Source organism: Heterodontus francisci, chromosome 4 (assembly GCF_036365525.1).
Source record: "Heterodontus francisci isolate sHetFra1 chromosome 4, sHetFra1.hap1, whole genome shotgun sequence".
NCBI lineage: Eukaryota > Metazoa > Chordata > Chondrichthyes > Heterodontiformes > Heterodontidae > Heterodontus > Heterodontus francisci.
The window spans coordinates 99,210,564-99,234,472 of record NC_090374.1 but is presented as its reverse complement, the minus strand read 5'-3'; the positions used below and the strand labels follow the sequence as shown (position 1 = coordinate 99,234,472).

At 43.3% G+C, this 23,909-nt stretch overlaps 1 protein-coding gene across 5 annotated transcripts in view; it reads right to left on the bottom strand.

Annotated features, from left to right (window-relative positions):
* srfbp1 (serum response factor binding protein 1) overlaps positions 1–23,909 on the bottom strand; it is a 269,448-nt gene that overhangs the window by 127,454 nt on the left and 118,085 nt on the right. For 2 of the 5 annotated variants that reach the window (XM_068029898.1, XM_068029899.1), the window contains exons 2-3: positions 20,736–20,824; positions 16,854–16,926 (exon numbers count right to left, since the gene is read on the bottom strand). The exons of 1 other annotated variant lie outside the window; for it this stretch is intronic. In XM_068029898.1, the coding sequence (XP_067885999.1) occupies positions 16,854–16,926; positions 20,736–20,824 (162 nt within the window). The remainder of the gene's footprint in view (positions 1–16,853; positions 16,927–20,735; positions 20,825–23,909) is intronic. 2 more of the 5 variants (XM_068029900.1, XM_068029902.1) reach the window with 1 other exon arrangement.

Here is a 23,909-nt window from a genome sequence, read left to right as displayed (position 1 = left end):
TAAATAATTGAAAAACTTTTCAGCAGAAACTGCCAGAACCAAAAAATTAATTCATCAGCATTGCTGACAATGGCACTAATACAGCATGGGCAAACAAGTATACTGCAAATGCTCAAATTGCACAATCCTAATGCAGTTTGGAACAGGGAAGAAGTGTTCCCAGCTTGTGATCAGAAGTGCAACCTCTGGCCAATATTACTCCCAATCCAGGGGTAGCAAGCTCAAATGCCTCATCAATGGGAATTCAACGCGGAATCATCCAGGGCTGATTGGCTCAACTATTGCCTTTACCACAAAAGCTACAAGGTGTTGTGTTTAAAGATACTGTGTGCAAACTCTATTTGTCTTGAAGCAAATTAGCTTCATTAACATTTAGTGCTTTATTGAAGTTGACCACAAAACGTCTTGTCTAAATGGGAATTTCCCTCTTCCCCACCACACATCACAACAGTGGAATTTACAGTGACCTGTGTATCAGAGACATTGAGTAAGATGGAAAAAAAAATCAGGAGACTCTCACCACTGCTTTTCTATACCTACTTTTTTGCTAAGTTTTTTTTTCCTGTTTGTGTGACTTCCCATCAACAATATTTGATGTTGGTCATTATGAAATAAACATTCTGGATCAGTAGCTGTTGCCTACATTTTTCTTCTTCTTGTTAACTTTGTCCTAATATTAAAACAAAATAACCTTTCAGTCATTTTTGTTCCTCTCCCGTGGCATTCCTGCTGCTCACATGCCAAATTCATCTCTCATGTTTATTACATTTACCATTTTGGTTTTACACCCAATGCCAGCATTCCTCATTTTTGGACTCTAGTCACAGTGTGAACCGCTTTTATCTGAAGAATATAGTAACATGCTATTCTCTAGAAAACAACTTGACAAAATAGGTTGCGGAACAACTATGCAACATGCCAAAGGACAAGATCAATTAACTGGAATTTTTATTTTAAAAAGAGGGTAATCTGCCTTTTATTAGTAAACATCATAATATTTGTGAAACACTATGTTCTTTTCTAACCACTGAACGTCCTCTCTGTCTTGCCATCATAAACATTGGATTTCAAAGAGAAAACAGAAAGGTAGATCATACTGTTCTTATGAATCACTTCAGAGTCTTTACAAAAGCCTTTCGTTTAATAAAGGAAGTGAAAGGATCTGTCCAGTTACACTGTTTAGACTTGTATAAAATTTTCTTCCAGAATCACCAGGGTTAGAAAATTGGCCATCTTCTGTAATTAAATACCAAAAGGTAAAGGCAGGCGAAAAATACTTTTTCTTTCCAAAAACTAATGCCACAAATTAAAGATTACAGAAGGGACAGACAAAGCTCATCCAGGCAATTAAATCAAAATAGCAAAGGGTTCAAATATAAGGGGGTACATGTTCAAAATTTGGAATTCAAGAGTTATAAAAGAAGTTGAATATAATTTTTTCACCCAAACGATAGGTAATTAAAATGAACAATACGAAAGCGATTCAGACAAAAAAAGGTTCATTTCTGTAAATTAAAACAATTAAGTTGCATGGTGAAAAGCTATGTTAGTAGGATAGAGGAGAAAGTGATGAGATTCTTAGCCTAATGGTCCTTTTATCTTCTTAATTGAACAGGTGCTGTCGAAGGAGACTGGTGAGTTGCTGCAATGCATCTTGTAGATGGTACACACTGCTGCCACAGTGCGTCGGTGGTGAAGGGAGTGAATGTTGAAGATGGTGGATGGGGTGCCAAACAGGTGGGCTGCTTTATCCTGGATGGCGTGGAGCTTCTTGAGTGTTATTGGAGTATTCCATCACACTCCTGACTTGTGCCTTGTAGATGGTGGACAGGCTTTGGGGAGTCAGGAGGTGAGTTATTCACTGTAGAATTCCCAGCCTCTGACCTGCTCTTGTAGCCACAGCATTTATGTCTAGTTCAGTTTCTCATCAAATGGTAACCTCCAGGATGTTGATAGTGGGGGATTCAGCAATGCTAATACCATTGAACATCAAGGTTAGCTTCTCTCTTGTTTGAGATGGTCATTGCCTGGCACTTATGTGCCGTGAATGTTACTGGCCACTTTTCAGCCCAAGCCTGGATGTTGTACAGGTCTTGCTGCATCTGGACACGGGATGCTTCAGTATCTGAGGAGTTGCGAATGGTGCTGAACATTGTGCTATCAGTGAACATCCCCACTTCTGACCTTATGATAGAGGGAAGGTCATTGATGAAGCAGCTGAAGATGGTTGGGCCTAGGACACTACCCTGAAGAATTCCTGCAGTGATGTCCTGGGACTGAGATGATTGACTGTCAACAACCACAGCCATCTTCCTTTGTGCTAGGTATGACTCTAACCAGCGGAGATTACCCGCACCACCCCCACGCCGATTAACAGTGACTCCAGTTTTGTTGGGGCTTCTTGCTGCGAAACTCGGTCAAAGATTGCCCTGATGTCAAGGGCAGTCACTGTCATGTCACCTCTGGAGCTTAGCTCTTTTGTCCATGTTTTGACCTAGGCTGTAATCCAGTCAGGATCCGAGTGGCCCTGGTGGAACCCAAACAGAGTGTCAGTGAGCAGGTTAGGGCTGAGCAAGTTCTGCTTGATGGCATGGTCGACGACCTCTTCCATCACTTTGCTGATGATCGAGAGTAGACTGATAGGGCAGTAATTGGCCAGATTGGATTTGTTCTGCTTCTTGTGCACAGGACATACCTGGGCAATTTTCCACATTGCCGGGTAGATGCCAGTGTTGTAGCTGTACTGGAACAGCTTTGCTAGGGGCGTGGCTAGTTCTGGAGCTAGCCTACAGCGGTTTCTTGATATCACATGGAGTGAATCGGAGTGGCTGAAGACTGGTATCTGTGATGCTGGTGACCTCAGGAGGAGGCCTAAATGGATCATCCATTCGGCATTTCTGGCTGAAGATGGATGCAAGTGCTTCAGCCTTGTCTTTTCCACTGATGTGCTGGGCTCTCCCATCATTAAGGATGGGGATGTTTTATGGAGCCTCCTCCTCCTGTTAGTTGTTTACTTGCCCACCACCATTCATGACTGAATATGGCAGGACTGCAGAGCTTAGAACTGCTCCATTGGTCCTGGGATCGCTTAACCCTATTGCATGTTGCTTCTGCTGTTTGGCATACTAGTCTTGTGTTGTAGCTTCAGCAGGCCGACAGCTCATTTTTAGGTATGCCTGGTGCTGCTCCTGGCATGTCCTCCTGCACTCTTCATTGAACCACGGTTGGTGCCCCAGCGATGATAATGTTAGAGTTGGGCATATGCCAAGCCATGAGGTTACAGATTGTGGTGAGTACAATTCTGCTGCTGCTGATAGCCCACAGCGCCTCATGGATGCCCAGTTTTGAGTTGCTAGATCTGTTCGAAATCTATCACATTTAGCACGGTGGTAATGACAGACAACACGATAGAGGGTATCCTCAATGTGAAGACATGACTTCCTCTCAAGGACTGTGCGGTGGTCACTCCTACCAAAACTGTCAATGGACAGATGCATCTGCGACAGATAGATTGGTGAGGTCAAGGTCAAGTAGGTTTTTTCCCTCTTGTTCCCTCACCACCTGTCACAGACTCAGTGTAGCAGCTATGTCCTTTAGGACTTGGCCAGCTCGGTCAGTAGTAGTGCTACTGAGCCACTCTTGGCGATGGACATTGAAGTCCCCCATCCAGAGTACATTCTGCGCCCGTGCTACCCTCCGTGCTTCTTCCAATTGGTGTTCAACATGGAGACACGATTAAACACGATTTCCCTTTTACAAAACCATGTTGACTCTGCCTGATTACACTGAGATTTTCTAAATGACCTGCTATAACCTCCTTAAAAATAGATTCCAGCATTTTCCCTATAACAGATGTTAAACTAATTGGCCTGTAGTTTCCTGCTTTTTGTCTTCCTCCTTTCTTGAATAGTGGAGTGACAGTTGCTATTTTCCAATCTGATGAGACCTTTCTAGAATCTTGGGAATTTTGAAAAATTAAAACCAATGCACCACTATCTCAGTAGCTACTTCTTTTAAGATTCTAGGATGAAGTCCATCAGGAGCTATTAGTTCTAATAATTAGTTCTAATAATCCATTAGTTCTAATAATTTTTTCATACCCTTTCCTTAATGATGGTAATTGTTTTAAGTTCCTCCCTCTCTTTCAACTCTGATTTCAACTCAACCTTGTTGATTGGCATAGAAAAAAAATCAGATACTGGAGATAATTTTCAATGCATTTCTGGTGGCCAAAATACTTTCCTATCTCTCACCTGCTAAACCTCACCCACTTTACCGATTAGGTTCAGCCTGAGTACCCCTTAGTCCCAGATCTGCCCTGCATGCTCTGCTGTAGTTCTACTACCAGTACTTGCCCAAGGTTCAAGCCCTGCCCTCAGCACTTTCCCCAAGCCCTTTCTCCAGCCTATGCCAGGACCACTCTGGACATTGTAGACTCCCATGCCAACTCTTTTCACTGAGACATCAATTCCCTCTCAAGACCCACACTGTTAGCACCAAGGCGACTGGGTGTCTGCTACCTCCATTCAGTCCTGCTCTCTTTCAGTGCCTCCACCCAGCTTCTCTGCTCACCTGCTGCCCTAGTCTCAGAATTGTTGCTCCCTCCCAGCCCTTCCTCCCAGTTCCATGTTCAGGACCCACAACATGTGCCTCCTACTCTTCTGAAATGAACGGCTACTCGAGAACCAACGGAGCAAGGGTCAACTGCGTACATTGAGACTAGTGCAATCCGTGGTCTTGTATGCAATAATTCAAAAAAAGGGAAACCATAAACAAATTTGTTTACGTTGTGATAGATGAACGCACACATCAGGGAGGTTTTGTTTGGGTGGGCCTGTAAACGAACCACCTGATTCTCCTCCATTCATGTTGATGGAGGAAAATCAGGTGGGTTCCATTGTAAGGCATGTGCTTCAGCCCAACATATCCCTGGTCTTGCAGGTTTTCCCTGTACTACCTAAACTCAGCCCGGTAATACTGGAGCTCAAATCTTTGGCAAAGTCCAGGAACAGAATTCATCTTGCAGCCTGTTAGTTTTTTAAAAAAATTTGTTCACTGGATGTCAGCATTGCTGGCAAGGCCAGCATTTATTGTTCATCCTTATTTGCCTTTGAGAAGGTGGTGGTGAACCGCCTTCTTGAACCGCTGCAGTGTGTGTGCTGTTGGTACACCTACTGTGCTATTAGAGAGGAAACTGCAGGATTTTGACCCAACAACAATGAAAGAATGGCAACATATTTCCAAGCCAGGATGGTTTAGTTTAGAGATACAGCACTGAAACAGGCCCTTCGGCCCACCGAGTCTGTGCCGACCATCAACCACCCATTTATACTAATCCTACACTAATCCCATATTCCTACAACATCCCCACCTGTCCCTATATTTCCCTACCACCAACCTATACTAGGGGCAATTTGTAATGGCCAATTAACCTATCAACCAGCAAGTCTTTGGCATGTGGGAGGAAACCGGAGCACCCAGAGGAAACCCACGCAGACACAGGGAGAACTTGCAAACTCCACACAGACAGTACCCAGAATTGAACCTGGAGTTGTGAGGCTGTGGTGCTAACCACGACGCCACTGTGCCGCCCAAGTGTGTGACTTGGAAGGGAACTTGCAGGTGGTGGTGTTCCCATGTGCCTGCTGTCCAGTCCTTCTCAGCAGTAGAGGTTGAGGGCTTGGAAGGTGCTGTCGAAAAAGCCTTGGCAAGTTGCTGCAGTACATCTTGTAGATGGTACACACTGCAGCCACAATGCCCCGGTGGTGGAGGAACTGAAGTAAGGTAGTGGATGGGGGTGCCAATAAAGCATGCTGCTTTGACATGGATGGCGTCAAGCTTCTTGAGTGTTGTTGGAGCTGCACTCATCCAGGTATTAAATCATACTTCTGACTTGTGTCCTGTATGCTGGTGGAAAGGCTTTGAGGAGTCAAGAGGTGTGAGACTCACCAGAGAATACCCAGCCTCTGACCTGCTCTTGTAGTCACACTATTTATGTAACTGGTCCAGTTAAATTTCCGGTCAATGGTAACACCCCAGCATGTTGATGGTGAGGGATTCAATGAGAGTATTGCCATTGAATTCCAAGAGACTGCTGGTTGGACCCTAACTTGTTGGAAATGGTCATTGCCTGGCACTTAACTGGCAAGTACCATTCACACCAAAGTCCATGCTTAAATATTGTCCTGCTCTTTCTCCACGCGGGCGCAGGATGCTTCATTATTTGAGAAGTTACAGATGGGTTGAACACTGTGCAATCATCAGCGAACATCCCCATTTCTGACCTTATGATGGAGGGAAAGTCATTGATGAAGCAGCTGTTTGGGCCAAGGACACATCCCTGAGGAATTCCTGCAGCAATGTCCTGGGGCTGAGATGATTGACCACCAACCACAAACATCTTCCTTTATGCTAGGTATGACTCCAACCAGCAGAGAGTTTCCCCTCAATTCCCACTGACTTCAATTTTACTAGCGCTCCTGATGTCACACTCAGTCAAATGCTTGATGTCAAGGGCAGTCACTCTCACCTTACCTCTGGAATTCAGCTCTTCGGTCCAAATTTAGACCAAGACTGTAAACAGATTTAGAGCTGAGTAGTCCTGGCGGAACCCAAACTGATCAATGGTGAGCAGGTTGTTGCGGAACAAGTGCCTGTCAACAGCACCTTACATCGCTTTGCTGATGATTGAGAGTAGACGAATGGGGCAGTATTTGGCCGGATTGGATTTGTCCTGTTCTTTTGTGGATGGGATATACCTGGGCAATTTTCCATGTTGTTGGGAAATGCCAGTGTTGTAGCTGTACTGGAAAAGCTTGGCTAAAGGCGCAGCTAGTTCTGGAGCCAGTCTCCAGCACTAGAAGGAGAATGTTGTCATAGCCTTTGCCGTATCCAGTGCATCAACCGTTTCCTGATATCATTTGGAGTGAATTGAAATGACTGAAGACGGGTGGGGACCTTAAGAGGAGGTCAAGATGGATCATCCACTCAGCAATTCTGGCTGAAGATTGTTGCAAACACTTCAGCCTTGTCTTTTCCAATCACGTGCTGGGCTCCATATCATTGAGAACTGGGATACTCGTGGAGTCTTCTTCTCCCCCCATTAGTTGTTTAATTGTCCACCACCATCCACAACTAGATGTGGCAGGACTGCAGAGCTCTAATCTGATCGGTTGGTTGTGGGATCTGTCTATAACAGGCTGTTTCCGCTGGTTGGCATGCATGCAGTCCTGAGTTGTACCTTCGCCAGGTTGGCATCTCATTTATAAGTATGTCTGGTGCTGCTCCTGCCATGCTCTTCTACACTGCTTACTGAATGAAGGTTGATCCCCTGACTTGAATGCAATGGTCAAGTGAGAGATTTGCCAAACCATGAGGTGACAGATTGTGGTTGAATACAATTCTGCTGCTGTTGATGGCCCAAAGCACCTTATAGATGTCCAGTTTTGAGCTGCTAGATCTGTTCTGAATCTATTCCATTCAGCACAGTGGTAGTGCCACACAACACAATGGAGGGTGGCTTCTGAATGAAGACTGGATTGTATCACAAGGACAGTGCGGGTGTCACTCCTACCAATGCTGTCATGGACAAATGCATCTGCAACAGGTAGATGGGTGAAAATGAGATCATGTAGGGTTTTCCCTTGTATTTGTTCTCACATCATCAGCTGCAGGCACAGTCTGGCAGCTATGTCCTTCAGGACTCAGCCAACTCAGTCAGTCATGGTGCTACCGAACTACTCTGGTCAACTCCCAGATCCTTTTTTTTTCTCATTTCTTCTGCAAGTCCCTGTTTTAATCACTCCAGTCAGGTTTCCGCCCTCCCAGAGAATCAAAAGAACCCCAAAAGTATCAGGGATGGCATTTCTTGTGATAAAGTACAGTGCATGATCCATCCTTGACCTCTATGCTCCCTCAACATGGCTGATCAGACCATTCCCCTGTCCAGCTCAGTAGACTGCCCTCACTTGGACCATTCATAGCTATCCAATCTTAGCCAGAGTACCTTTACAAACAAAAACAGAAAATGCGAGAAATACTCAGCAGGTTAGGCAGCAAAGGAACAAAAGATGTGCCTGGATGAGGTGTAAATGGCAGGATATCAGCCATTCAAATACAAAGTAAAGGGATGAAGAAAGAAACAAGAGCGAGGTTGGTGGGGGGGTGGGGGGTGCGGGGGGTAGAAGAAGCGAACCAGCAAAAACAAACAAAAAGAAAGAAAAAAATGGGGGCTATGATCTATAATTACGGAACACAATATTGCGTCTAGAAAGCTGTAAATGCCCAGTTGAAAGCTCCTTGAGCTTGCATTGAGCTTCATTGGAACACTAGCAGGCCAAGGACAGAAAAGTCAGAGTGGGAGCAAGATAGAGAATTGAAATGACAAGCGACAGGAAGATCAGGGTCGCGCTTGCGAACTGAACGGAGGTGTTCCGTAAAGCGGTCACTCTATCTGCGTTTAGTCTCCCCACTATAGAGGACACCACATTGTGAGCAGCGAATACAGTATACAAAATTGAAAGAACTACAAGTGAATCAGTGTTTCACTTGGAAGGCATGTTTGCGCCTTAGATGGTGAGAAAGAGGAGGTAAAAGGGCAGGTTTTGGATCTCCTGAGCTAGCATGGAAAGATGCTGTAGGAAAGAGGGGGAGGTGTTGGAGGTGACTGAGGAGTGGACCAGGGTGTTGGGGAGGGAATGGTCCATTCAGAATGCTGAAAGGGGAGGGGAGGGAAAGATGGGTTTGATGGTGGCATCACACTGGAAGTGGTGGAAATGGTAGAGGATGATCTGTTAACTAGAGGCTGGTGGGATGGAAGGTGAGGACAAGGGGAACCCTATCACGGTTCTGGAAGGGAAGGGGTGAGAGCAGAAGTGCATGCAATAGATCAGACATGGTCGAGGGCACTGTCAGCCAGGGTGGTGGGCATGTTCAGTTGAGGAGAAAGGTATAACTATTGGGAGTGCTGGTATGGAAGATTACATTGTCCAAACAGATGCAACGGAAATGGAGAAACTGGAAGAATGGAATAGAGTCCTTACAGGAAGTGTAGTCCAAGTAGCTGTGAAAGTCTGTGGACATTAGTGAATATTGGTTGATAGCCTATCCCCAGAAATGGATTCAGAGAAGTCAAGGAAGGGAAGGGAAAAGTCAGAGATGGACCGTGTGAAGGTCAGAGAAAACTGGAAATTGCAAACAAAATCAATTACATTTTCCAGTTCAGGGCGAGAGCAGGAAGTGGCACTGATCAATGTAGTCATCAATGTATTGGAAGATGAGGTGAGGGAGGGGGCCTGAGTAGGACTGGAACAAGGAATGTTTCACATAACCCATAAAAAGACATGCATAACTGGGACCCATATGAGCACCCATAACAGCATCTTTTATTTGGAGGAAGTGAGTGAAGTTGAAGGAGAGGTTGTTCAATGTGAGAACAAGTTCAGCCAGATGGAGGAGGGTGGTGGGGGATGGAGACTGATTGGGCCTCTGTTCAAGGAAGAGAGCTCTTAGGCCAGGGTTGTCCAACCTTTTCGTGTGGGGAGCCACGTTACAATTTTTATCTTGAGACAATTTCGGAAAGATAAAGACATTAAAAATTTATCTTACTATTAATTAAAATGACAAATGTGCATTTTTGTGAAGAAACTTTAAATGAGAAGATTAATTTATTGACTTACTTTCCCATCACTATGTTGGACACTGATTTAGTGAGATACCTGGCATTTCTTTGCTTGCACAAGTAGTCAATGTTTGTCCACACGCTTGTTGCAGCAATGCGGAGTATTTCAGACAGATGTCCATCTGTCAGGAGAGATCTTGATCATTCTCCATCTCTATGTCACTCTCTCCTTGTGTTCCCCCGTGTTGTTCCCCCCCCCTCTCCGTAACCCCCAGTCCCCACCCCCCTCACCCCATCGCAGTCCCCCCGTCCCCTCTCTGTTCACCATTTCTCCCTCTCTTCCCCCCCTCCTCCCTCTCTCTCTTCCCTTCCCCCATTCTCTCTTCCCCCTCTCTCCCACTTCTCTCTCTCATCCCTCCTCCTCTCTTCCCTTCCTCTCCCCCCCCACCCCGCTCCCCGTCTCTTCCTGTTCTCCCTATCGCTTCCTGTTCTCCCTATCGCTCTCTCTCTCTCTCTCTCTCTCTCTTCCCCTCTCTCTCTTGCAGGGAGCAGGAACGCCCAGCACTGCAGCTTTGTGGTTGGTCAGTTTTTTTTTAAAGCATCGCGCTGTCAGTTTCACAGCCGACAGGCGCTGACATCAGGAACAGTGGTTTCCCCACTTCGGACAGATTTGTGGTTTTCTGGCGAGCTTTAAAAAAAAATTGGAACCTGCACCCCACCCCCCCACCCCTCCAAGCCCCAGAGCTGGCAAGCAGCCGACACGGGGAGCGTGGCAACAGACCAGCCCGCCGCTGGGCTAATTGTCCAATTAAGGGCCGCAATGGGCAACGGGACGGGAAGGCTGTCCACTGGTGCAATTTAAATTCAATTAATTAATAAAAAAATCTGGAATTAAAAGCTAGTCTCAGTAATGGTGCCATAAAACTATCATTGATTGTCATAAAAACCCATCTGGTTCACTGATGTTCTTTAGGGAAGGAAATCCACTGTCCTTGCCTGGTGTGGCCTACATGTGATTCCAGACCCACAGCAATGTGCTCAACTCGTAACTGCCCTTTGAAATGGTCTAGCAAGCCCTCCATTCAAGGGCAATTAGGGATGGGCAACAAATGCTGGCCTTGCCAGTGACATCCATGCCCCATGAAATATAAAAAATAATTAATCTGTCCTCCCGTCCGCCCCATCACAGACTTTTCTTTTTCTTCTACTACCCCCCTTTTACTTGTTCAAAACCTACATTTCTAACTTTTGATAGTTTTGATGAAACGTTAACTCTGTTTTTCTTTTCAGAGCTGCTGCCTGACCTGTTGAGTATTTCCAGCATTTTCTGTTACAGATTTCCAGCATCCACAGTAATTTTCTTTTGTACCTTTACAAACAGCTTCTCTTTGTCACATGCAGACCTCTGGAGTTCTCCAACCGTTCATCGTTAGTCCTTTCTTCTTCATCATCTACATGCTGCCTTTGATGACAATTGGTGGAATTGAGCATTTTTGGATGCACGAGTAGTGCTGGAAAGGCACTCAGCTGATGGATCCCGCCCTTCTTACCTTGCTTCCATTTCCGGATCTCCTGAACCCTTCCCACAGAAGGTTAAAATCTTTGGTGTTGCATCTTGGGCATTTTTTATCTTTATTCTAGATACTTTGGCTGCTGTTTTTTAAATAACTCTCAAAGTGTCTTCGTACATTGATCTTGAGAGTATCATACAGGCCCTAATAGATAGGCAGATTTCTGCCACTGAGTCCATGATAGCAAACAGGAAAAACCTTTTTATGAATTGCTTTAGCTACTGCATCTCTCCTGTGTCTCCACTCAATATTCTTCCATCTTCAACAATGGGTGCAGCATCACAAAATCAAATCTTGTTTTAGACTTTAACAAGTAGATTTAACAAGTATATTTATTAAAGGGTGAATAAACAAATATAGAACCATAATATACATATTTACAGTAGATATATTAATCAGTTCCTTGAATTAAAAAAAAGGTTGAAACATGTAGACTCAGCTTATCTTGCAGATAAGCTCCATTTAAGATTGTGCTCTTCTAGAAATATTTTTAACTGTAGAAGCTGATTGGCCAAACCTCTCTCACTTTAAAAAGCCCTAGAGATGTTTTAGTATATTAAAGTCACTATATAAATGCAAGGTGCTGTTGTTTAAAGGTTTCAATTGACTCAACATAACTTGTTGAACTCCTTCTGCTCATTGGACTGTAATCCAGAGGCCTGGCCTACTGAACCGGAGATGTGAGTTCATATCCCACCATGGCAGCTGGGAATTTAAATTTAGTTAATTCAATAAATTTGGAAGAAAAGAAATTGTCAGTAATGGTGACCATGAAACAAATGGATTGCTGTAAAAACCTACCTGGTTCACTCATGTCCTTTAGGCAAGGAAATCAACCGTCCTTACCAGGTCTAAGCTATATGTGACTCCAAATCCACCACAATGTGGTTGACTTTTGATTGCCCTATGATATGGACTAGCAAGCCACTCAGCTGTATCAAATTCCTACGAAAAAGTCTAAGAATAAAAAAAAGGAAGGACCAACTGGCACCATGGGTATACCTACACTACACTGTCTGCTTTGGTTCAAGAAGACAGCTCACCACCACCTCTCAAGAGCAATTAGGGATGGGAAATAAATGCTGGCGTTGCCAGCGATGCTCATATACCATGGATAAATAAAAGACAAAAACAGCACCTGTGGCTTCTTGGATTTGAATAACTGTCAGTTACATACCAAAGTAGTTGCTATTCACCCATAACTCAGCAAATCACATGGTATTTGAATGTGTCTTGTGCAACAATGTTATCATAGAAGGTAGGGGGCATAATTCTGACTGCAGCTTATTTCTAAACTCCTTAGGTCTTGCAACTTGCTGTATAAAGCTGGCTAGACAGAAATGCTCCGTTGTGGTCACATTTGGGCCATGGAATGAATTTTAATTTCCCCACCCTCCAGAAAGTGGGCCGGGAGGCAATTAAAACAAAGCAGGAGACATACCTGCTGGCCTCCTGTTTGGGCCTGGCCGACTGCAATTTTAAAATGCAGGCACCAAGGATATCCATATGAAGCCGGTGGGATTTAAATGTGTAGATCAAGCTTTGATAATGTCATCAGGCCCCAACAGAACTGAACTGAAGAAGCTCCTAAGGAGTCCTCAGGAAATCTTGGGCTAAGACTACCATGGGCTTCTCTTCAACCTCTCTCCTTGAATCACAATCCCCTCTCAAACCTCTCCTGACCACCTACCTTAGTGCTGGAGACCATTATTTCTGGTCCCCAATGACAGTCTCCTGTGAATTTAATGGCTGGACAGCGATTTTCTGATATTCTGGTTGGGAAGTTTCCCAAATTAAGGAGGCCCAAATGGACTAGCTGCTGACTTGGGCATGTCCCCGCTAAGGAGTTAAAATCAACCCCATTGTCCCTGAAGATAATTGAGTTAAGGGCTGATATCATTGAGATGTTAAATAATAATGAAGGGAAAATCCCAGGGTAGATCGGAAATGACTCTTCCCTCCAACAGGGGAATCAATAACAAAAGGACAAAACCTTAGAATTTGAGCTATTCATTAAAAGTCAATCCAGAAATAAAAACTTGTACAAAGCTTGGTGAGAATGTAGATCTTACTGCCTTAGAAGGCCATAAATCCAAATTCAATTGGGGTATTTAAAAGGTGGCTTAGATGCATACATAGTGAATGGAGAAGGAGGGAAGTGGGATTCAGGAAGCAGAGATGCTACAGCTGACAAAAATGGCACAGCAGGTTCAATGGGTTAAGTTGAATAGTTTGTTTCAGTTCCTATAGAACAAACATGTGGAATACTGTCCAGTCACAGGGGAGTGTGAACTCGAAACAGGGATAATTTATGTTGCTCGCCTCTCACTTGGATTACCGAATATCCAAGTGGCACGAGTGCACATGGCCACTGATGATTTTACCTTTCTTCAGACAATATTTACTGAAACAATGAATCAGTTGTAGAGGCAGAAATTAGGCTGTAATTTAATTTTAGAATTTAGATGACGTTAAACACACTTGTGTTTCACTCTTGTGGTTTAGGTTGTTGTAACCCTGCAATTAAACTACACCCTTATCACTCACTCCTAACCACCCATAATTTTACTTTTTTTTAAAAAAACCTAAGTAAAGGAATATAAATGTTGTAATTTTAAGGCAGTACGGGAATTTGGACTGATAATGCACAACTTCAAGGTCTGATGGAAGATTGAATAGGAGTATTCATGGTTGGATGGAAGAGTTCCTGATCATGCAACATGGCTGTGGGGCAGAGCTGGGCTAGAAACAGCAGAACTACCAGAAAATATTCTTGAACGCTCTGATCTTAAAACAAAAATGCCGAAAAGCATTTGCGTGCGATTTTACTTTGCATTACTTGAAGTTAACTAATGTAACAAGATGAGAAGCAACTACATATAACAATATTGAAACATCTCCCTTAACATGTTAACAGATCAAGGGTTCAAGATAATATACACTTCTCAAGAACCTCAACTTGTTTAATAATGTTATCTGCACCCAGATAAGTGGGTATGCAATTTGATTCGTTACTATGTGCAACTGAATGTGCAATTTGAACCCTGGATTTAGTCAAACCTGCAGAAAATGTGGAAACAGCATAGGCACACTAAGGAAGAAGTTGGTCAGTAATGTGAGACCTCTGATGCAACAAAGAATCAGAATAGTAGAATGAAGAACGAGGCCATTCAGCCCATTGAATCTGCGTTGGCTCATTTGAAGAGCAATCTAATTAGTCCCACTCTCCACTCTTTTCCCATATCCCTGCAATTTTTTTCTCCTTCAAGTATTTATCCAATTCCCTTTTGAAGGCGATTATTTAATCTGCATCCATCACCCTATCAGGCAGTGCATTCCAAATCATAATCACTCATTGTGTAAAAGTGTTTCTTCTTTTTTCCTTATGTCGCCTTAAATCTGTGCGTTCTAGGTATCGACCCTTCAACCATTGGAAACAGTTTCTCTTTAGTTACTCTATCCAAATGATTTTAAACACCTCTATTAAATCTCCTCTTAGCCTTCTCTGCTCCAAGGAGAATAGCCCCAGCTTCTCCAGTCAATCCACATAATTGTAATCCCTCATCCCTAGAACCATTCTAGTAAATCTCTTCTGTACCCTCCCAAAGCCTTCACGCGCTCCCGAAAGTCTGGTGCATGGAATTGGACACAATACTCCAGCTGGGGCTGAACTAGTAAAACAGATGGGTGGGAGGAAGAGAGAGAAAGGGGGGGGGGAAAAGAGAGAGAGAGAAAGAAAGGGGGGGGGAAAGAGAGAGAGAGAGAGAGAAAGGGGGGGGGGGAAAGAGAGTGGAGAGAGAGAGAGAGAAAGGGGGGAGAGAGAGAGTGGAGAGAGAAAGGGGGAGAGAGAGAGTGGAGAGAGGAGAGGGAAAGGGGGAGAGAGGAGTGGAGAGAGAAAGGGGGAGAGAGGAGAGAGAAAGGGGGAGAGAGAGTGAGAGAGAGAGAAAGGGGGAGAGAGAGTGAGAGAGAGAAAGGGGGGGAAAGAGAGAGAAAGGGGGAGAGAAAGAAAGGGGGGGGAAGAGAGAGAGAGAGAGAGAGAGAGAAAGGGGGAGAGAGAGAGAGAGAGGAGAGGGAAAGGGGGAGAGAGAGTGAGAGAGAGAGAAAGGGGGAGAGAGAGTGAGAGAGAGAGAAAGGGGGAGAGAGAGTGAGAGGGGGAAAGGGGAGAGAGAGTGAGAGAGAGAAAGGGGGAGAGAGAGTGAGAGAGGGAAAGGGGGAGAGAGAGTGAGAGAGGGAAAGGGGGAGAGAGAGTGAGAGAGGGAAAGGGGGAGAGAGGAGAGGGAAAGGGAGAGAGAGGAGAGGGAAAGGGGGAGAGAGGAGAGGGAAAGGGAGAGAGAGGAGAGGGAAAGGGAGAGAGAGGAGAGGGAAAGGGAGAGAGAGGAGAGGGAAAGGGAGAGAGAGGAGAGGGAAAGGGGGAGAGAGGAGAGGGAAAGGGGGAGAGAGGAGAGGGAAAGGGGGAGAGAGGAGAGGGAAAGGGGGAGAGAGGAGAGGGAAAGGGGGAGAGAGGAGAGGGAAAGGGGGAGAGAGGAGAGGGAAAGGGGGAGAGAGGAGAGGGAAAGGGGGAGAGAGGAGAGGGAAAGGGGGAGAGAGGAGAGGGAAAGGGGGAGAGAGGAGAGGGAAAGGGGGAGAGAGGAGAGGGAAAGGGGGAGAGAGGAGAGGGAAAGGGGGAGAGAGGAGAGGGAAAGGGGGAGAGAGGAGAGGGAAAGGGGGAGAGAGGAGAGGGAAAGGGGGAGAGAGGAGAGGGAAAGGGGGAGACAGGAGGGAGGAAGGGGGAGGGGGGGGGAAAAGAGAGAGAGAGAGAGAGAGAGAGAGAGAGATGATAAATTCTATCCTCATTTTTGTTTATAGACAGACATTTATTGTATTCCAGATAACTGTTCACTGTTGTGTCTGCTTAGTTTTTTGTCTTGATTCTATCATGAAGTAATTTTACTACTGCATGCAGTTTCAGTCAGCCAATACATCAGTATCGACTGACAACAAACTGGAATAGTAACCAAATAGTAACCCAATATACTCTACGTCTGCAAAATAACTCTTAAATTATAATGCCGCTCGCAACATTCATTTAAATTACAAACATAATGTGCTCTTCAAAAGGATAGCTCAATACAGTTGCTTTGATGGCACAAAAAAGATATTGACAGATAACACTGCAGGAATTTGTTACATTGGCAGAAGGCAGAGAATGAGGTCATCATTTCCACATTCGCCAGAGCAGAGTCAAATGGAGTATCATTTTTCACGATGTTTTACATCCCTCAAAATTTGAAGTTGGAAAGACACTCATTCTCATAACTGTGCAATCAATTTGACTATTAACAAGGAGTTTAAATTGCCCTGTTCCCTTGATATGTACTGTGCTAACAAGTGAAAAGGAAAATGGCACAAAAAGGAGACTGGATTTAAAAATTCCAGATATATCCAGTGTTCAAGCAGAAGCAAAGTACTTTTTTTGTGGTTTGCTTCCATTCTGGTGTTTGGGTAGAAGCACATTTTATAAATCCCTATATATCTGAACATCACTCACAACTTCCTTCTGCATCAACCTATTTGTTGACTGTTATCAAACTTAGGTTTCACCAATCACAAAAACATGACTGGCTCCTATGTAGGCTCCTAGGCACGGGGAGGGAATTATTCTACATAAAAGTAGAATGTAATACCTTCATAGTATGGATTTCCTCGAGTAGTCTTTCTGCACGTCGCAAATTCTTCAAGACTGCATCCTCTGTTCCCCTGCAGAGGCACCGAGAATAAAACATTAGTTCAGTTTGGTATGTAGAACTGTCTCAATTAAGCAAAATTATCTTCTGCTACACAGATTTTCATCCCAAAAGGAACAAATGAATACACCAATATCATAGTTAGTAACTGAAATTAATTCCTGCAAGGCCAGAATGCTTCCAGTTTATTTTTTAAATCAAATGATTTTATTGGAATAGAACCATCAACCACACTTGTAGCAACCTAGTCAACTGCCAAAACACTCATCAAAAACATCATATACAAACACACGAATTAGGAGGAGTAGGCCACTTGATCCGTTGAGCCTGCTCCGCCATTCAATAAGTTCATGACTGAACCGATTACTTCACATTTCCACCTACCCCCGATAACCTTCCACTCCCTTGCATAACAAGAATCTATCTACCTCTGCCTTAAAAATATTCAAAGACTCTGCTTCTACCGCCTTTTGAGGAAGAGAATTCCAAAGACTCACGACCCTCAGAGAAAAAATTTCTCCTCATCTGTCACTATCTTCACCTGGTCTTATCGTAATCAGGTTTAATTTTAAACACACTCTGTTTTGAGCTCCCCTTTTTGTGAATCCTTGTTCACGGTTTTCCTATTATAAGACAAAGAAACCAATTCACACATGCTTTCTCAATTTAACGAGGAAAGATGGAATTTTATTAAAACTTAAACTCTAATATTGGATATTCAATGTGCCCACGCTAGCATGCACACGCAATATACACATGCAAATAGGAACAGAAAAGAGAAGAGGAAAATATAGTAGAGAGGGGTTTGAGGCAATATCTTGTTGTGGTCTTTCAAGCTCACTGTAGTCCTTTTGTAAGTAGTCTTGCTTTTCGTTGGGGCCCAGTAGTCTTCTAAAAACCTTGCTCACGTAGAAAACTTTTCTCTGAGTTTCACGTGGTTTCACAAGATTCAGTTCTGTGGGAAGGAGATGGGACAGGCAGACACGAGAGGAGGTAATTCTTGCTTCAGTTCCAGGAGAGATCTTTACTCCATGTGCACATGGTTTTGTCTGAGTTCAAATCCTTTGCTGGAAGTTCAAATTCAAAAGACTCCAGCCAGCTAGTCATATAACTAAAACTGGTTTGACCACTTCTGCGTATTGGGGAAGCAACAACTGGGTCCCTTTTGTTCCAACACTGCTAGTTACTATACAAAAATGTCCTTCCAGTCAGGGGCTTGCAATTTTAAGTTTTAATGTTTATGTGGCGAAATAATGTGCGCCTCAGTCTTGGCAGGTGGCGGAGGTTGGAAGGGGGGGGGGGAGGGGCGGGGGGTTGCCTGACACTGTACAATGGGTATTTATATAACCACAAAAAGATCCATTACAAGCTCATGCTTACAACTTTCCAGACAAATTCTTAGTTGAAGGTATCTAAATTTTGGCAGGAAATATTTATAAATTTGCATTCGCATCTGAAGCATCTAAATGTAAGGTTTGTGATTAATTAATGCTACGCTACAGATTGATTCATTGGTTTATATATACAAATCACAACACTACAAGAAAGCTGGAGCGCTTCATTTTACTACAAGTATTGTAGCATCGTAGTTTCCTTAACATTTTGAGGTTTTGTTGTGGTACTTGAGGTATGGCTCAATTTGTAATGAACAACTCTCAATCTGAATCCAGGGGAATTTGTGTCAGTTTACTGCCTAATGTTATCAAATGGCAGTTGAGAATGGAGACTAATGTTCCCTCCAAGCTGTGCGGATGCATGGCTGTGCAGCAATCAGAAATGTGCTCCACACAAGCAACACTCCCTTTAAGATGTGTGCATACACAGCTGCGTGTCAATCTTAAATGGACCACGAAGTGCAACAAGCCTGTTGCATGCAGCATATAGAAGTTAAAAGGTCCCTCCCACCTTACAGCCAATGACATACTTTTAAAATGTAGTCACCGTTGTAATGTAGGAAACATGGCAGGCAATTTCAAGGTCCCACAAATTGTGATAATGATTGGATGATTTGTTGGTTGAGGGACAAAAATTGGCCATGACACCAGGATGAACCCCTCTACTTCGAAATAGTGCCATGGGATTATTCACACTGACCAGAGGGGACAAATGGGGCCTCAGTTTAATGTCTCATTTGAAAGACTGCACCTTCAAGCAGTGCTGCACTCATTCAGTACTGCACTGAAATGTCAGTCTAGATTTTGTGCTCAAGTCCTTAGACTAGGAATATGAATCCACAGCCTTCTGACACAGAGGTGCGAGTGCTACCACTGAGCCATGGCTAACACAGTGAAAGAGGCACAGAATTGGATCTTGAAAGAATCATAAAATTAATTTCTGGAAACAGTATGGGTTGGCTGTTAATAATCCGGATAAATTGCTGACTTTCACCTAGAACAGTTTTATATTGCAGGAATTTAGCTGCAAAAGTTAGTTAAAATGTAAAGCTTACATGTTCAATTAAAAGTTCGTCATTGGCTATAAAAGACTTCAGGTCGTCCCGAGATCACAAAAGGCAAATGTACAAAAATGCAAGTTCTCTGTTTCTTCAAAATGTTAAATCTTTTAAATCCAATTGCATTCCTGGAGCAGGATTGTGCATTTTGGGCAGAACCCCAATGACAGGGTCAAATGGGGGTCCCGACCCTGCACTGTATTGGTCAAATAGTGGCCAGAGGGCTTGCTCGCCATCCAATTAAGGACGGCAGGCGGGCTCTCAAAGTTGAAGGGCCAGCATGGAAGGAACTGCAGCTTGCCGTTGTAGATAAGGAAGAGAGAGGGCACCTTCATTTTTTGGGTCCTCTCAGCACTTTTAAAATTTTTGAAGCAAAAAATGGCTGCAACTGCCGGCTCACCATTGTGGAAGGCAGTCTGTGGCCGCAGCTGTGGCCAGGTAGGCAGGGGAAACCTCAAAGGCATCCTGGAGTGTTGGGTCCCCCAGTCTGTTGCTGGGTAGCTGCCTCTATGCAGCTGATATCCAAGGCCTTAATTGGCATTTTAATGAGCTTAACTAGCTACCCACTGCTTGCGGGCGTTCTGCTCCTGACCCAGCCTTCCCCAAAATGGCTCAGGGGTGGGATGATGCTGCTAAACAGGGCGAAAATCCTGCCCCTGGTAAAAAGGAGCAGTCGACAACTTAAAATACTTTCCTGTTTCCAGGAACTTTAATACCAGTGTTTCATACTTCCCAACAGGGTACCTTTTTGACCCTTAAAACAGGCAGCAGACACACTGGGGTGATATTAAACCCCCCACCACAGGCAGGGTTAAATGCTGAACAATGGGGAATGTGTCCGCAACCTGATGCGTACGTGCTTGCTGTTATTTTTACAGCGGCAGATAGCATGCCATTCGAGTGCCCCACCTTAGAGAGGCGTGACACCTCATTAACATATTTAAGTCAGACTTGTGTAGAGCTGTTGGGAGCCTGATTTAAATTTAATTGCAGCCTGTCGAGTTTCCCAAGGCTCAGGAAACCTGAAAGGGAGATGAAAGCTGCCAGTTTCAGAAGGCACATGCTCCTACAGCACTCCTTGTGGATTAAGAGGAGCAGGAATGCTTCCTCCCTATTCCTCAAGGAAGCCTTTGGCTTCCCTTCTGTTGATTGCAGCCACTCCCTCCCTGTTCGACAGCTCCCTTTCCCCCCCCGCCCCGATTTGCAGTCTGCCACATGATCTACTCCCGATTGCTGGGTTCCCAACTGCAGCCTCCTGCCACTGGATTTCCATCCCTGGCTTTGGTGGGTTTCTCCCACGTCCTCCCTAACTCCATGTTACTATCAGGGCTTTTGAGCTACAAATAAAAAGGGACACTTCAGATACCAACTTTTTTGCTTTCAGCTGGGCGATGTTTCTTGTTAGTTTCCGGATGATTAAAGCTCTTGCTTTCTTTACATCTTTTCTCAATTTAATAACCTAAAAATGAAAGATGATTTGGTTAATATCTTCAAACTTGTCCAAGCAATTATTAAACAGAAGAATGCAAACTTGTCTGATTTTTTTTTTCTGTCTGAACATTCACAATAGCTATTAAATGCAACAGTTTATACTTGAGTATCAAATAGACCTTTATCAGGCCAAATTCCAAGAACCTTTCTAATGGCTAAAAAGAAACAGGCTTTGTAGGCATAAGCATGCCTATCCGGTTATGTTTTAATGTTATTCTTGGATCTTCTATTTTGAAATGCAGAGCACAAGTTAAAAAGTTAAAATTATTTTATAAAGTTATAAATTTGTTAAAACTACTGTCAAATATGTAGTTAGAAATTCTAATTTTGCTCTAAAGTTTCAAACATCATGTGTGAGGCTTCAATTAAACATAATTTATCACACAAATATTCAGCCACTTAAAATCCTTGCACGTTTTAGAGTAGCTGAGCCAATCGACAAAAATGCCATTCAATTGAAAGGACATTAAGTAAACAAAGCAACTTAATTTAGCTCACGCCACTAGCCTTCAGTTATAATTCAGTGAACACGTTTTGCTGCTAAACAGCCCTCCCTTTACACCGTCTTTGGCGCTGAGCCTTCCTGCTGCCTTGGTCCTCCTCAAGAACTCCCTCCATAAACTTTTCCATCTTTCTCCAACTTTAAAATCTATCTCAAAACTCACTTCTTAGACCATGCTCTTGCTTACCTCTGCTAATTTCTTCCTTCCTGTTCTGATGTCTGTTTTCTTATGTCTAGTTGTGAAGCAGCTTGGGACATTTCTTTATATTAAAAGTGCTACATAATTGCAAGTTGTGTTCATAGTAAATTGTTCTTTACAGTTTGAATATACAGCATATACTAAGGGTAGTGCAAACACCTATGCCTGCAAATCTCTGAAGCGTATAAACGTATTACCCAATGTCAAGTTTCATCCACACAACAGTAAAATGCATAATTGATGAGATCGAATCTTAAGTACTATAAGTGGGAACATTTGTTGCACTGAACAATGTAGACATCTATTTTGCCACACCTGATTTAAACTGAAAAATACAAGTATTCAACAACTCAATCACATTTCCCAAACTACCTATCTCGTCTTGCATCTAGTGTCTATAAATAAATAAAGAGTAAGAACAGCCGTCTTGTATTTTAGTTTTCTTCTGGCCTAAAAATTTAGCAACATCTGCTAACTTAAAAACTTACCTTCACCATCAGCATGTGTCTATTTAGAGCAATTAGGCTTTGTGGCCTATAGTTACGACAGTGGCGGGGACAGGTCAACAGAAATACAGCTCCACCATTGAAACAGAATATTACATTTTACATTACATGGTAGAATGCATCTGTTCTTATAAAACAACATTCCTTTCAATGTTACATGAGCAAAACCATGGGAAATCCACTCTTATTTATGGCCACATGACTACCAGGCCAACATTTCCAAAACTACTTTCATCAACATTTTTAACATGAAACTGTCCATACTCTAAAGATAAAAAAGAATTACACTTCAAGTTTCTGGTATTAATAATCTTCATGTTACAATATGATACTTCAATCTTAGCAAAGTACTAATAACCAAGATGCAAAAAAGCTGTGCAACTGACTACCCAAGTTTAGCATTTCCTTATGTAGCACTTTTGATGTTCCATACAATTTGTTCTCCGCCCTTCATGTTTGAACTGAGAGTTGGGTAGGATTTGAAGCCACAATATATTCTCCAACAAAGCAATTCTCCAATGAGAAATGGAAAAAAATAACTAGCATTTAACCCACTATAAAGATGAGCCCCCCCTCCTCCCATTAACTGCCCAACTCCAACGTAGTCCTCCACAGTGCTACAGAATCAGAGACCAGAGACCATAATATGGAAAGGTTTCCTTTCACCCAAAACTATTTCAACCACATTTTCTTTCAAATTTTTGAAGCAGGGGCAGATTACATTTTACATAGCATTGATCCTATCATTATGAACAAAAACTACTGTCCAAATTCACTGTCAACCACACACCCCAATGTGACATCATACAGCAGAAAAGGATTAAGCAACAAATATCTGCTCTCAAATTGGCCTAAGCCAGTTCTATAAATCTTAACATAGAAAGCAGGGTTGGCTGTTAGATTTCATACTCAATCTTGCATTTATATGGCAGCCTTTCATATGCTCAGGACACCACAAAACAGCTTACAGCTAATCAAATACTTTTGAAGTGTAGTCATTGTTCCTATGTAGGTGAACGTGGAAACCGATCAGTGCACAGAAAGATTTCAGAAACAGTAAGTGATTAGCCCATTTGTTTTTAGTGGCACTGTAATAAGGAGGAACTCTAACCAGGGCACCTCATGGTTCTTCAAAAAATAAAAATCACAGGATCTTTTATTTTCACTGGAACACAGACAAAGTTTCAGTTTAACTACTCATCCAAAAGAAATGTCAGTCTAGATTATGTGCACAAATTCAGAGCAGACCTTACATCCAGAATCTTCTGATTCGGAGGCAAGAGTACAAATGGCTCAACTAAACCTACAACCCTTTATAAAAGGTTGTAAAAACCCATCTGGTTCACTAATGTCCTTTCAGGAAGGAAATCTGCTGTCCTTACCTGGTCTGGCCTACATGTGACTCCTGACCCATAACAATGTGGGTGACTCTGACATGCCCTCTGAAATGGCCTAGCAAGCCACTCAGTTGTATCTAACTGCTACAAAGTCAATAAAAAAAGAATGAAACTGGACGGACCACCTGGCATCGAACTCCCCTCCTAACAGCACTGCGTGTGTACCTACCTCACATGGACTGCAGTGGTTCAAGAAAGCAGCTCACCATCACCTTCTCAAGGGCAATTAGGGATGGGCAATAAATGCTGGCCTAGCCAGCGACGCCCACATTCCATGGATGAATTAAAAAAAAAGCATTTCATTTTACGACATTTAATATTGTAGGTAATTTGATTGTCTGTTTCCCTTTTTAAAATTCTATTAGTACACTTCAATTCCGGTCATTAGATCAGGGATAAATACACATACAAATATGCAGTATCAACTTTATTTTGCACATCAGATTCCA